Below are 15,490 nucleotides of genomic sequence, written 5' to 3'. Positions count from 1 at the left end.
GAGTGAGGTCTGCATGTGTGTAGTGTGCGTGTCTCTCATGTGTGTGTAATGTGTGCATATGCCTGCCTGTGTACAAGCGTATGTGTTTGCATCTGTCGGTGTCTATGCATACATTATAGTATTGATCAGGGTGTCTTTAACTTTCGTTTACCTACTGTGGCCCTCCATAGCTATAAAAATATAAATATGATGAAAAATCATCTTCTGGCCTTATGGCTCCGCACAGCTCTCTATATATCATTAGGGTTGGGAATTGATAAAACTTTAACAATGTCGATTCCAGAACAATTCCTTTTTAACAAACTGATTCCTTAATGATTCCCTTATTGGTTCCTTTCTTATATACATTACATCTGTAGTACCCCCAAAAATACGAAGTCTGTAACTGAATTTATGGAAATGAATAAAAAATATGAAGTGCTCATACCACACCGTTTTATTGTTGTGTTATTCACAATACCAGTTACTCTAAAATTGTACACAAATTACACAACTGTACACTGTTTATGCCACTGACTGAGAGGTTGTGACATGACATGACATGGTTAGAGTGTGTGTTCAGTCCAATTCTCTAGCAGCATTGCAACAAAGAGGACAAACTACAGCAGACTCTATGGAAGTGCATCCACACTTTGCATCATTCATCAATTTCCAAATAAAATCCTTTAAACTGCAACTCCTACTGGCATGCGGGCCCCGGACCAAACCTGGGCCTCATATCCAAAATTATTCCTAGCCGCCACATCTGTAAAAAAATTCTACTCCAAGTGCCCTTGACAACATATTATACAGTGTAATGTCCACATCAAGCTGGCACTGATAATCTATACGTTCCCCTTACCTGACAGTGCCTTCAGACACGCCTGGCACCGACAGCGTGACGTCCAGGGGGAGTTGGCACTGCCCTCTGAGGATACTCATCATGCGGAGGGCCTCCACCTCACTGCGGGGGGCGTTGACCGAAGCACAGCCCAGATATGTCAGCTGGCTGAACACTACACTGTCCTCATCTGGGATGGGAGTCCCGGGGCTGCCTTCTGAGGACGACTCGTCTGCTGCAAAGTGGAATTAGAGGAGAGGAGAGGAGAGGAGAGGAGAGGAAAGGAAAGGAAAGGAAAGGAAAGGAAAGGAAAAGGATTCTATTATTTTTTTGAAGATTCAGATTATTATTGTTGTACATCAACAACATTGTAGTTGTCTGAGATGAGATGACTTGCCTTCTTCAAGGAAGAATGAATTAGGGGGAGGGGGCAGGTGGGTAGAGGTGTATATCAATGAATCACTAAAACTTCTACAACAATACAACTATACAAAATACAAAATTGATATTCATATTTGAATAGAGGGCACAAGGTAAATGAGAAGAAAATGTCAAGACAACATTTGCTACAAGGGAGGAAAAAAGAGAGGGAAGGGGGGAACGTATGATGTGACTTTAACACCTTGGAGCTACAATGCCCTTGCTCTTAGTGCCTTAAAAACAAAACTATAACACTGTGAATATTGAGCCAGTGTACGGCATGTGCTTTGACAGAAGCTAGAAAAGAAAATGAGAAAAGTCCCGTCACAGCTCACCTCGGTACGACCGCTCATTCAGCTCACTCTCCTGAGCCGTCTGAACTGGAAGCACCATCTCCACCTTGGGCGGGGGTGTGCTGAGAGGGTCTGTGCCTGGTGGTACAGGTGACGCTGTAGTGGGAAGGCCATGGTCCCCCCCACCAAGGTGGTCCATTCCTATTTCTGGTGCGAGTCCAGTGTCAGCTACTGATGGGTCCATCAGAACATCCTCTAACTCTCTCTGTAGCTGCTGCTCACTTCCGTTCCCCACGATCTGACACACACACACATACAGGTGTAGAAACAGGAACACACACACGCACACACACACACACGTAGAAACAGACATGCACAAACACACCGAGGAGTAGGGACAAAATGAAGCATAAAAATCCACACATTTAGACTCATATACACATAATTAAAAGCACACACAGATATGCCTGTTTTAGAGATCATTGTACTGACCTGGCCTACAACAGTTACTCAACAAAACAAGTCAAAATTAGCAACTAACAGGCTAATCCTTGGGCCTACATCAAGTGTGTTGGAATTTCCTCTTTCATGTTGTGGGAGTGTGCACAGAGTTCACTGAGCGGCGGCTCTGTGCTGCCCATTTAACAGTGATCTTGAGATTCATTTCCAGTGTGTTCAAGGAAGGAAGGCACCTTTCAAATGATTTAGCCAACATTTTATGTTGGTGTGAGATATGTTTATTACATTTAATCCAATATTAGTGATTAGTAGGTATGTCAATTTCGGTTGTGAAACTCCTAGATCAGTTCATTTGTACAGCAAGAGATCAGTACTGCTGTGTCAACTCTAACTGAGCCTAAGCTTGTTTCACAGCTACCTATAGCAAACAAAGAGCAAGCTAAAGGGTAGACAAACCATCAAGCCATAAAAAAGGAGGCAAGGCCCTATTTCACCTGCCTGCCGTGGCGGCAGAAAATACTGAGGGACAGCAGAAGTAACCTGCAGAGGGCACTGTTGAGCAATAGGCAGGATAGGCTGACAAGAAAAGAGAATCAGATTTTTCGTCCTTTGTGGCCTACGCATTTTGTTTCCTTGCTGAGTAATCAGGTTCAATATTCAAAGTGGGCTCTGCATGTATAGACTGCCATAGATAATATCTGTGCCACATATGTTTTACCATTTGTGCAATGCAGCCATAGTCCTACAATATATATAGCATATAGCAGGATGGATACTACAACTACACTGTCGAAATTCCCAGTGCCATATAATGAGAAAAGATTCTTATATAAATGAAGTCACATTGCCTCTGCTTTTAAGAAACTGTTTTTGTTGTAAGGCAACAATCAATTCTCTACTGAGAGCCATTAAGTCCATATATATCTGACATAACCACTTCATTATACAGCTTCGGATAGGCCTTGTCAGTTTCAGGTCTTGCTAAAAGCCTGGGCAGTTGTCAGGTAGAACTACAGTCCTATATGCGAGTGTCTACTATATCAGGCCATCAATCAACAGCCAGTCAAAATACAGAGAGCACAAAGCACAGACAGAATCACCACGGAATCACATCACAGAATTAGAGAAAAATAGAAAAACACAAGCTATAGAGAGAGAGAGAGAGAGAGAGAGAGAGAGAGAGAGAGAGAGAGAGAGTCAGGAGGAGAAAAAGAAAGAGAGCGAGAGAAGAAACTGACCTTAAAGCTGACCCCTTCCTCAGAAATCACCTGCATAACAAACAACAAGTTTAGACACACTGACTCGTCTCTGACTGGATGGGCTGACTGGTGGGGAAGGAAATGTGCATAATAGTGTGTAGACGAAAACCAAAACATGATATCTGGATGGCCAGGTGTCAGTGAATGGGGTGACTTCACCACAAGGTATTGACAACACTGGATGTGTGTGGGATAACTTCTTTCTTACCTCAAATGGCAACGAGTCACTGGCCACAAAACGACACAGCACTAGCATCTCAAATCTGATTTCCATCAAAATCATTGTGATCCATGAACAGATTATCCATTTATGTAATGTGTGAAATCACATGCTCTTATCTCCAAGCATGTAAAATAAACAATAGAAGAGTGTGACAGTTTGCTGTGAATTGAACATGCCACTTCCCTGCTCTGCTGGTGCCATCTTCTGGTAGCTTTACAACATCGAGTCAACAATTCATTCCCAGAATTCACAAAGTACAGTAATGATGTGCACTAATGGACACTGTATGAACATGTGAGCCAACTGCTTAAGTAAACCCAATAAAAGGAAATGTGATAACATTTTAACTGGTAAACTGGAAGAGGCATGGACAAAATGTGACCTAAGAGAGGTGAGATGAGCGAGGAGAGGAGAGGAGAGGAGAGGAGGAGAGGAGAGGAGAGGAGAGGAGAGGAGAGGAGAGGAGAGGAGAGGAGAGGAGAGGAGGTAACCTGAACCCATTAGGGACACACACAGGATGGTGGCGAGTAGCTACATTTCTTCCCTCAGAAACATCTTCACTCTCTTTGCAGAGAGACACACCCTAGTCCCAAAACACCATTCTTTTCCTGAGTTCAAAGCACTCGCAACCACATCGCTGCAACATTTGTCAACCAATATCTGCTAAATAATTGCTAGCTGAAGCATGACAGGTTGATAGGACATACTGTATAGTAACAGTAGCACTTAATTGACAACTAATGCGAGATGTTGCCTCAAAGTTAAGTTGCACGCAACTTTTCTTTGCTGAATAGCTGTCGCCAAATGACAACCGTAAATATATTGCTGACTTCGATGAGGTCTTTATTTGTCCACTACCCTGCACTAATTTAAAAACAAAACACAATATACAGTGGAAGTACCCTTGTTTGTGACATATGAACAGCCAGTTCAGCACAAACCCTGTGACAATGTGCTCTCAATTTATGGCGATGTGCACTTCCCAACGAAGATTTGAGGGCTTCCTTTCTACAAGCAACAAATGAAAGAGGACAAATACAGATCTAAGACTAACTGTGAGAAGAGGGTGGGTAGAGTGAGAATGTGGAAAAGGCAAAACATGAAATGGTTAGCCTTATTAGAGAGTGAGAATAATAAGTGAGTGAGTGATCTAAAATCGGTGCATGTTTAAAAAGATGGAGAGCTTTGGACAAGTGAGTGATTAACACACAACCAGTTGAAAATGGAATATGTACGGCCTGGACATGTGATCTGGGTGTCTGAAAGAATCCTTGGACAAAGTGAATATGAAGTGAATACCAAGATGCGTTTGGTAAATCATGCCCTGGATACTGAAATAAGGTCTATGATAGGTTCTAAGTATTCTAAAACAGGAGTGCGGATATGTTACCCGTTAGCCTAGAATTTTATGAAATCTGAGCTGTTATCCTACTGTTATTCTGAGAATAATTTACAGCTTTACAGTTTTCTGTATATCTTTATGTTATCGGGATGAGATTACAATCAATGGGCCTCATTTATCAAGCGATTTCCAAACGGATTTCTTTGTGAATCCTTCGTATCCATGTTTTCATACGAAAATCAGGATTTATCAAAGTTTTCATACATCTAAATTGTTCACACGTAAACTCTAATAATGAAACTGAAGGGTAAATTGCCTGCTTTGAATGTATGCCTACTTTTTCTCAAATTATTACACAACATAAAGGTAGAAAGAAAGCAATATTTAAAAAATTAGAATTACTAGAATTAGAGATTTAAAGTGCTAAAACGCTGCAAAGCCAATCTGGACTCATCGAGAAGAGAGAAGCAGGAGTGGAGACATTTTCATATTGACCAACCCCATGGAAGTATTATATTATCAGTCAACCCACACTGTTCCCCTGAGCCCGTCAGCCGGTGAAAAGTTTCAGTGCTGGGCATGATGTCACTGTCCCCAACTGGGACAATGCCAGAGACCAACACATTCCCAATGATGCACTTAGTAGACAACAGTTTTAATTCAAGCCACTTTCTTTAAACCTCTTGCACGGGACTGTGTGGATATATAATGGCGTTCACCTGCTCTGTGACCTCCATCCATATGTCATCTTTTTGAGAGGCATAAAGCTCCTGCTGCTGAATTACATCAAGTTCTTTTTTTTCACTTTCTTTGATGCCATTTGGGTCCGGAAGATTAGGGAAGGTGCTCTCCTTTATCTTATATGGCATTTTCTTTATGCTTATTCACAATAATTAAGGTCCCATAAACACGCCTCCTATTTATAAGTTATTGGGATTTATCAACATACATACATGAATATGACTGAGAACAGATGCTTCTGAATGTTTGATGAATGTAGCGCAAGTTTTTAGTTCATATTACTTTATGCGGAAATATACACACAAACGTATTGATAAATGAGGACCATTGTCTATATTGAGCATACTCAATACTATTGTAAAATCTATAATCTCAGAATAGGGTTAATCTTAATTAAATCTTGCCCAAGAGGTCATTATCATTGTAAATGTCAAGGCAAGGGGAACAGACCAGTGATTTTCATTCAGCACGTCCACTCTGACTTGACTTGTGAAATCTTCCTTCTGTCCTTCGTACTTCCATCCGTCCATACGCCTAACCATCCTTACCTTCAATCCTGTCTTTTCGTCATCACTACCATTATTAGTAGAGGAGGGCGTCTCGTCCCCCAGCCGGGACACAAGGACAAAGTCCTCACTGTTGAGAGTGGACACAGAGTCCGAAGACACGCTAATCTTCCCCACCGAGCCCTTGTCATCCATGGCTGCCGCTGCTAAACTCAGCCACGCTGCTCATGAATGGAAGACAGGAGGAGGAAGTGGTGGGGGATGATGAGCAAAATCACCTAGAGAAAGAAAAATAAATAAGAAAGGAAAAAGGAGAAAACAGTCATGATGTGATGAAACTCATGAAAAGCATTTGTTGAGGCAACTGGAAACTTGGCTACTTGGATACACCGTTTTAGGTGTCTCCTTGTCTTGCAAATTATCAAAAAAAATTGGTGAACCCATTTATTATTCAGTTTAAGAGGTCTATTGTGCACCTGAAGGGAACTGTGTTTCCTGACAACCCAAAGAGAGAGGGGTCAGGAGAAAAAAACGAAAGGGGAACAAAAGGGAAAACCTTAGGTCAGATGAAAGTGATTGCTCAGACAAGAGAGTAGCCTAAAATGAAAGAGAGCAAAGACACAGGAAAGATCAGAAAAAAAGAGGATCTCTGGGACTTTTAAAGCAATTTTGATTCTGTTGAGTCAGCAATGTAGAAGAGAGTTTATTTGCAAAATAGCCTGAAGCAATGTAAAGCCATGGTGATGCAAGTGTCATTTAAAAAAATTAACATATGAATGTGAGGAATTGGGGAAGAAACCAACCATCCATCCATCCCATCTCAGAATTTCCTCCATACATCGATTCATTTGTGGTCTCCCACCACAATATCAGACACATACACCACAAATATATCCCCTTAACAGAAAAATAATGTATTAAAAGTGCTTATTGCATTGCAAGCACTCTTCAATGCATGACTGCTGTCCTGGCCTGCCGCCACAACCACAAACCTAAGCTCCTGTGGGAAACACTGCGTATCCCTCCCTCTGTCTCTCTCTACCTCCTTCCGCCAATCCATCCATCCTGAATAACATACAACTATTTTATGACAATATTCAAAGGAGAAATCAACTAATAGTCTATTACATTTGACCTTAGGCACAAGACAAGTTCACATGATGGGCCATTCAATATAAAATCATTCTTCAAGAAGAGTATGCAAAACAGACCTAAACAAATATCCTCAACTTGAAAAATCAGACACCATATCCTAACTTGCAACAATCCAGCACTGACTATGGATATTTGGAGGTTGTCATATGTCATGTACGATCAACTACTTAATGGCTGAGGCACAATTAAGCCTAAATTCTGACAGTCACAGTCTTGTAGATGGGTGGTTAAAAGGTGCATTCTCTCTTTCTCCAAGTGTATTTGTGTATGTACGCTTGTTGGTGTTGCTAAAAGGTTTCTTTTCTCTTGGCTAGGAGGAGACAGAATTGAGACTGAGGCAGGGATCAGAGAATGGAAAGATAGGTGGGGAGAGCAAACACAGAAAGATGCTTTAAGTGAGGTGAGAGAAGTCAAAAAAACAAAAAAATGTTAAATGTTAGGGTTAAGGTAAGAGTTAGGTTTTACAGCCAGATTTTTAGATTAACATTAGGTTAAATTTCAGCTTTACAGTTTGGTCATGAAGTAACTACTGGATAAGGGAGGTGCCTTTCTGTGTAACACAGGAAGAGAGGCGCAACAGAAGGTTCTGGCAGAGGTTCAACAAGAGACCATAACAAGCTATTTCTGGCTGTCTCCCCTCCTGCTCACCCCTCTCCACTCCTCCCTTTCACTCTCATCCCTCTCCCTTACTCCCTTTTACTACCTCTCTTCTCCTTCAGGCCCTACTCATCTCTCCCCCACCTACCTTTCATTCTTCCTCACCCCTTACTTCCTCTCACCCCATCTCCTCTCTTACATCCCCTTCATCTTTTCCCTCCTCCCTTTTTCTCCGGCTCTCCGTTGTTGTTGTTCCATTCCTCTCTATTCAACCCCCCTTCTTCCCTTTCAAAGCAGGTCCAACAATGGAAAAGCAAAAGGAACAAGGTCTAGAGTGCAAAATTCAAAGTAGTTTATGATGTACCATGCATATATACTGACCCAAACTGAAATTCAATTTAAGTAGCTATCAGTGTGGGACAGGAGGGCTTTACAATGTACTGTGCAGATGTGAATGCTATTATTAGGCTAACACAAAAAAACAACAACTCAAGAGTAACATAAACTGACAGCTTTGGCTTGTTCCTTTCACTTTCTGCTTGTTTCAAAGCAAACTGAGGAAAGAAATGATTGTTGTTCATCCAAAATTCTTGGGTGTTGTTTTTCACTTGTGTTGCAGAAATAGAGTTGAAAGGCAGGGTCACAGGGAATGATGGATTACTGTGGCCACATACTGGGTAACGTACTGTAGCCTCTGATGCAGCAGAAGATGATTGTTACACTTTGACAACTGATGCCTGCATGCAATTCACTAGGGATGCAAATTGACAGTCTCATATTAGAAGAATCAGCCGATGCGGACACTGATCTTTGCAGCAATCTCGATTCAAAAAACTTTTATAACATTCGCAAAATGTTGTAAAATGCAACTTGTGTGAAGTGTAGATATAGAAACTCAATTGTGCTTTGCATAGGCACCCCATTTTAATTTAAAGAGTAAATAAACCCACTCTCTGCCATTAGGCAACATAAGAGTTTGGCCTTGCAGTGTATATGATTGCTTCTTCAACCTGAGCCGTACCGGCCAATGTAATGTTTGTTGTGAAAAAGAACTTTTGTTGATGATGTTTAGATCCAAAATAAGTGGGACGAGTCATTGTACAATAAACTGACACCATATAAATATGAGTGAAGAAACATATCTGATAGTCAATTCACTTTGCGGTAGTTCAATCCACCCGCTTCAACAAGGCAGATGCTTGTTGATGTGGGGGCCTAAACCCCCATGTCAAGGCCAATCTCTCTACTCATTATGCCACCCTCCTGTCCGGTATGCAGCCACAGACCTCATGTGAAAACAGTGCCAACTACCCAAAATGCCACACAGTATAAACTTGACATCAGTTGCTAGTCTTGATCCCTTGTCTTCTGCAAACTACAGACCCATCTACAAAATACTGAGAAATTCTAATCTGGTTTTCTGCTGTCCTCAGTGACCAATGACCTTGTTTTAACAGCAGATGCCGGGGAATATTCCATTTTAATTATTTTAGATTTCAGAGTGGCCGTCGATACTGTTGACAGTACCCAGTGTTTCCCCTAGGTCTGAAGGTCATCTGTGGGCCTTAACTACACAGTCTGCATAACATCTGCGTATCCGAACTTGTTGCAGCCCAGTTGCAGCACAGCACTTAAAGCTGCTACACCAGGTCCGTTCTTGTTCCGCCCTAGTTGTACCGTTAATGTACCATATAGGAGTACATATGTCACTTCCTTTGAGAGTGTAGGTCTACTGTCGCCAAATAGAAGCTTCTCAGCAGCTATCCATAGATAACCTCATCTCTAACATATATTTAAGTGACATTGGTTCATGTATTCTCTATTTTGTTTGCTGACATGATGATAATTGAATATAATAAGCAAAATCTTGGCATTTATATACGTTTATATGGCTCAAACAGACCGCTGCATAGTCTGACAAAAATAGAAACCATGTGTATCTCCAAAGTCGGGGCGCCTATCTGGCTCCGTTTCAGATCCGGCAGCTTGCTGCGTGTGCGGCCAGTGGAGCAGCTGTAAATGTCTGCGTATCTGCGCCGACCCTTCTGACCGCCTGACCCGTCTTCTTCTTCTTCCTCTTTGCCGGGTAACAGTCTTGCAAAACTACTGTATTAGACATGGGTGATCTTAAAGGGGACATAACATCATTTGCGCTTATTGGCGCAGCTTTATGGATTGATTTAAGATTTCATAATTGAATTTTCATTATTTATGATACTGTTGTGGCCGTGACAATACTATGGCGGTGCTCCACAGATGGCCCTATTTAAGGGAAACCTTGCAATATCGTTTTATTAGATTGCTTGAGAATCTGGGTTGGGCTCTATAGCTCTTCACTGGTTCACTCCCATCTTTCCAACAGAATGTTTCAGTCACCACAGACAACTCATCCTCTTCCTCATCCTCATCCTCATCAGACCATACAGGTGGGGTCCCGCGGTGGGCTTGACATTCAGGTAAATTTGCGGGCTTTTCTTGGAAAGACAATGCTGATGTTCACTCTACTTTTGGCTCAGAGACGGTCACTTTCCTTTTTAGCATGCTAAAGTCTGAGTTTCTGTAGGTTTTTTGTCAGTTCAGCCATGGTCACTAGTCATACTAACTACCCAGTTCTTGTAATTATTCCAAACAAGCTGCTTCCATAAATGTAAACCGCATCACTCCCTGTGCACCAGAGTATTTTTCCTGGGAAAAACATGAATACTGTGTTATATCAATTGGCTGTAGCAAAACCTAGCAAAAGTTATTTATATGAAAATGTCATTTATTATTACTGTAAGAGGGGTTGTCTGAAATGCATGTAAAACCTTGGGCAACATGCTAAAAAGTTTGTCCTATTTCTATTAACTTGGAACACTGCAAAGGTCAGAGGGATTTTATGTTTTAACAATGCTGATAGAATTCTACAAGCCTTTACTGATTTTTAACATTTTACTCAAATGCAAAAACACATTTATACAAGGCAGGCTTTTATATAATTTTTTTTTGCCCATTTTATTGTTATAAAATCTTGTTTTAATTCACATCTGGCATGTTTACTGCTTTTTACATGTTACCTTATTGGCTTTTATTTGATATTTATTGTTTGCACAGCACTTACATTTTTATATATAGCACTTTAAAAGTGCTGGAAAACTGGAAGTACATAAAGGTCTACTGTAAAGTTAGTGATGAAATTTTGAACACAATCACTCATAATGATGGCAAAAATTTGGAAAATAAGGTCCAGGTTGAAAAATAACCAGAATTATCAATTATTAACCCCATAAAGAAACACTTCCTCCTGCATAAAAACCTACAGCAAGGTTTTCTCTGTGTACTAAACTCTTAGAGAAGCCCACAATAAGTTGTTATTTTTCCTGATTACCAAAATAAGTTGTGAAATGTGCCATCTAGGCATTTTTTAATGCTTTCCTTGCATAAAGCCTCTGAATGAGTTCTAATAGTGTCTTTTACTTGCTGAGTGAGTACTGAATAGGTTCCAATAGCCTTATTTTGTGCTCCTGAGTCTGTTCATGTGCAAACACTCTTATGATTATGACAATAACACCTAACCCCCTATAAAAGTCAAGGGAAATCATGTAAAGCTCAGTGAAATGTGATGTTTGGCCAGAGATGAAATTGGGGAGCGCAATCAGTTTTCCTGGCCACCGTAAGCCATCCTTAGATTGGTGTTTAGTGACTAAAAGACCCCCCTGGGCCAATTCTAAGGTTTTATCACTGAGTAATATAAATGCTGAGACTTAAAGACTTGTTATGCAGATATCTGAGAAAGATGGCATATTGGCTTCACTAGTTTCTAGCAGTTTCAAGTAGCAAAGGCTGAAAAACCTAACAACTCTTTGCAATGGAGCTCAGACTCTCTCTCTACCTCTCTCTCTCTCCTTTCCTCTCTCCCTCTCTCTCTCCTTTCCTCTCCCTCTCTCTCCTATCCTCTGTTTCTTTCTCTCTCTCTCACACACACACAAAAGCAACTACTGTTTCATGCTGGCTCACACATAGCCTACACACACACACAAGCAGCTGTATCATGCTGGCATACACACACACAGACACACATACCCACACACTCAGTCACAGACACACACACACACACACACACACACACACACACACACACACAAACATCTTGCTCTATTTCTTTGACTAGCTAGCGGCTCCAACAGGCTCATAATGGTTGCCTTGTCACCCTGCCTTCCTCCCTAGCCTCAGCAACAGCCCTCCTCCCTGCCCCTGCCAAGCTACACCGTTGGTTATCAACCTTTTCAGTGCTGTGGTACACTGCCAACAAGACACACAAACCACTGCCCATCAAGTTATTGATCGTTAAAAATTAGCATAGGCAGATCGTCTAAATGCTAAAAAGGGTCCAAAATGCACTAACTTGGAGGAAATATCGGGGATCATGAGCCAACAATCCTGCAGAATTTTAACAAAATTGTTGTATTTTTTTAATTTCATTTTCACACATCTGAATCATTGTGCTACTTGAGACCAGAGCAGTAGACAGGCAGTAAACAGAGTAGCAAGAACTGAAATACACACTGATGTTTCTTCACTCCCTCTCAATCTTTTTTTCCTGCAGCCACACCCTCCCTCTCCATTTCTTCATCTCTCTGTCTCTTGTGTCTATCACTCCCATTGTTTGTTTTAAATCTCCAATCTCCTGTTCCCTTTCAAGTATCTACTGAAGTATTTTTAACTTTTCATGTAAATCTCTTTGTGTGTGATTTCTCTTTCTCAGTAATCTATCTGGACTAACGGAGGAGGAAGCAAGGAAGTGGGGGGAAGGCAGGAGGAGAGGAGAGGAGAGGAGAGGAGAGGAGAAGAGAAGAGAAGAGAAGAGAAGAGAAGAGAAGAGAAGAGAAGAGAAGAGAAGAGAAGAGAAGAGAAGAGAAGAGAAGAGAAGAGAAGAGAAGAGAAGAGAAGAGAAGAGAAGAGAAGAGAACAAAGTGAGCTAATGCAGCAGGAAGCAGTTTCCTCTGATGGAACGCTGTTGTGCGTGTCGCCATGACAACAAGGCCCCTCTACAGTAGTCTACAGTGTCTGGTCAGGAAGAGAAGGGACAAGATGACATCTCTGGTATAGGTGATAATGATACATGGGCAAGTATTTTGTCCTGATCCCTTTACTTCTAACAGAAACAGTTCTGAAAATGAATTCTGGTTCCAGCACTGCTCTTGTAAATGATTTATTTCCTCAAAGCGACACTGTAGTTCTAACGTCTTCCCTTATTGATTATCGCATAACATGAAGATGTTGAGAGAGGCAATAGCAAGAAACACCAAGAGCCTATTTCTCAGACTTAAACCAAATGAATTCTTTTGAATTCTCTTGAATTAAACCAAAGTCTACTCCAATACTTGAAACAACAGGTTTCAAAACAGACATCACCCTTGATTGTTTTTAACTTGATCTGAACAAAACAAAAACAAAACAGAAGCACAAGCGTCTGAAACTGTAACAATCTTATCTTATGTAAGTCCATGTGTAAAATTGTACACACCGGAATACTTTGCCTGTCTTTTTTTGTTTTTTGTTTTTTTTCTCACTTCCACTCTCCAGCTGAACTGGCTGTTCTGGGCTGCCAGCTGGGCCCTGCATGCACCTCACAAGGGAGAGAAAGAACACAGCCAGACACAGCCAGAGAGCATTCAGGCTTGCAACACAGTCCCTTTCGACTAGCCTCACAGCAGTGATTTTCAGGCCAGGCAGAGATAGCGGGGAGGAAGAGAGAGAAAAAGGAGAGAGAATGACAGAGAAAAAGTTGAGCCAACAAGAGGTGAGTCACAAGGTACTGCACAAAAGAAAAGGGGGAGAGACAGAAAAAGAGAAAGAGGGTAGGAGGAGCTCTGGATAGGCAAGTCACGCATTGTACAAATGGAGGAAACGTACACACACACACACACAAACACACCACGCACACACAGGCAGTCCCTGATTTACATTGTATTTGTACCGTGTGGGTGCCTAAGAACCATCTCAATTCAGGGCAATGGCAGAGCTCAGACTCCCAGTTGGCTGTCCAGAAAGGAAACCTCTGCATTTCTCACACTGAAACAACAAAAACAATCTCACATGACTGAGAAAAAAAACAACTTGATCACATACTGTAGGCTTGGCTGCAACTTGTGAAAATGCAGCAATGGGTGCTAGCAATCACTCCACTGCGAGAAGTGAGCTGCACACTGAGTGGCAATACACAGACATTTATATAATAGACAATGCTAAATCTCTACTCTTTTATGTAGAAAGAATGGGAATATGGCTTACTATGGACATTTGAAACCTGTGAGTATGTGCATGTGCATGTGTATGTGCATGTGTGTGCAGTTGTTAAGGGTGTTAAGCCTTTAGAAACTGGTATTGAAAGCAAGCTAGTGTCATTGATACTATGGTGAAAGGAAAGAGCAGGCGTATTCCTATATAGGCCTACACACAAACAATGTTAAGTATGCATGTCCTCATAACAAAACAAGCCCAGTGTCTTGCATCCAGACCACTAAACTGGAACTAACCGAAGACAGCCTGATGCAGATCCTCTTTTTGAAAAACATTTCATGTCCATTTTAAAAATGAAATGCAACAGAAACTTCATCAATCAGTTTCACTCTCAAAACCACAGGCAATTACATTCACGTAAACATTGATATTTTGTAATAATCAAAGGTATCATTGTCCTCTCAAGCGTGACATCATTTTTTGGCCCAAATAAGGATCCCGCCCCCTTTCAGTGTAACGTGAAAATTAACAGGGGTGTAAAATAGGGTTGCAAATGGGGTGGAAAATTTCCGGTAAATTTCCGGAAAGTTTCCGGTAAATTTCCGGAAAGTTTCCGGTAAATTTCCATGGGAAGTTAAGCTGGGGAATTTTGGAAATATTCCAAATTGGAAACTTTCCATGGGAATTATGGGAATTTATGGGAATTAATGGGAATTAATGGGAATTAATGGGAATTAACTGGGAATTGAGGGTAATTTAATGGAAAGGTATCATATCCAAGCATAAATATTTGTTTTGTTATAAGCAGACATCCATCCAAAATAATACAATTAAAACAGATTTTTTTGTAAGTAGAACTTTATCAAGTGTTAAATATTTTATTGAGCAATCAATTCTTTCATTGAAGAACAAAAACATGAATGTTGAGTTAAATATTACTCATCCCCCCGACCCAACCCATTCAAAAATTAATAAAAATGCACAGGAATGCACAGTGCATGTAGGGGGCGTGGTCTCAACAGCCCTGCAGTAAGCAGTGTGCTATGTGTGCATGTGATTGAGGAATAGCATAGATATTCAACTGTACTTGCATGATATCTGGTTGTTTTAGTCAGGATTATGCTAAAATATATTTTCCCCAACTATATTTAAGTTCCCTATTAAGAGCATACCTTCAATTTAGTAAATTCCTGGTTTATTCCTGTTTATTCCCATAAATTCCCGTTAATTCCCATAAATTCCCGTTAATTCCCATGGAAAGTTTCCAACTTTGAAAATTCCCGGAATTTTGCAACCCTAGTGTAAAATGATTGACTTCGACCATGTCCAACGTTAATATTGCCTATTTTTGATTTCAAAGCTTCCTCCATTATGATTTCTTTATTTGTTGAGGTGGAATCTGATGGGTTTTGAAGCTGCAATGCAAAAAAAAAAAATCACTCTTGGCATTCCA

At 40.9% G+C, this 15,490-nt stretch overlaps 1 protein-coding gene across 1 annotated transcript in view; it reads right to left on the bottom strand.

Moving 5' to 3' along the window:
• LOC139653536 (rab GTPase-activating protein 1) overlaps window positions 1-15,490 on the bottom strand; it is a gene marked incomplete at its 3' end in the record, with an annotated part of 35,770 nt that overhangs the window by 12,387 nt on the left and 7,893 nt on the right. Inside the window, exons 2-5 of the mRNA XM_071530403.1 lie at window positions 6,106-6,341; window positions 3,231-3,260; window positions 1,576-1,831; window positions 842-1,055 (exon numbers count right to left, since the gene is read on the bottom strand). Of these exons, the coding sequence (XP_071386504.1) occupies window positions 842-1,055; window positions 1,576-1,831; window positions 3,231-3,260; window positions 6,106-6,258 (653 nt within the window). The remainder of the gene's footprint in view (window positions 1-841; window positions 1,056-1,575; window positions 1,832-3,230; window positions 3,261-6,105; window positions 6,342-15,490) is intronic.

The sequence above is a fragment of the Centroberyx affinis genome, unplaced genomic scaffold, assembly GCF_046629955.1.
Source record: "Centroberyx affinis isolate AG114_WGS23_722 - 3 ecotype Tasmania unplaced genomic scaffold, CSIRO-AGI_Caff_v1 ptg000131l_1, whole genome shotgun sequence".
NCBI classification, from domain to species: Eukaryota; Metazoa; Chordata; class Actinopteri; order Beryciformes; family Berycidae; genus Centroberyx; species Centroberyx affinis.
Note: the sequence above shows the minus strand (reverse complement) of the source record. Positions and strands in the feature narration are given on the sequence as shown.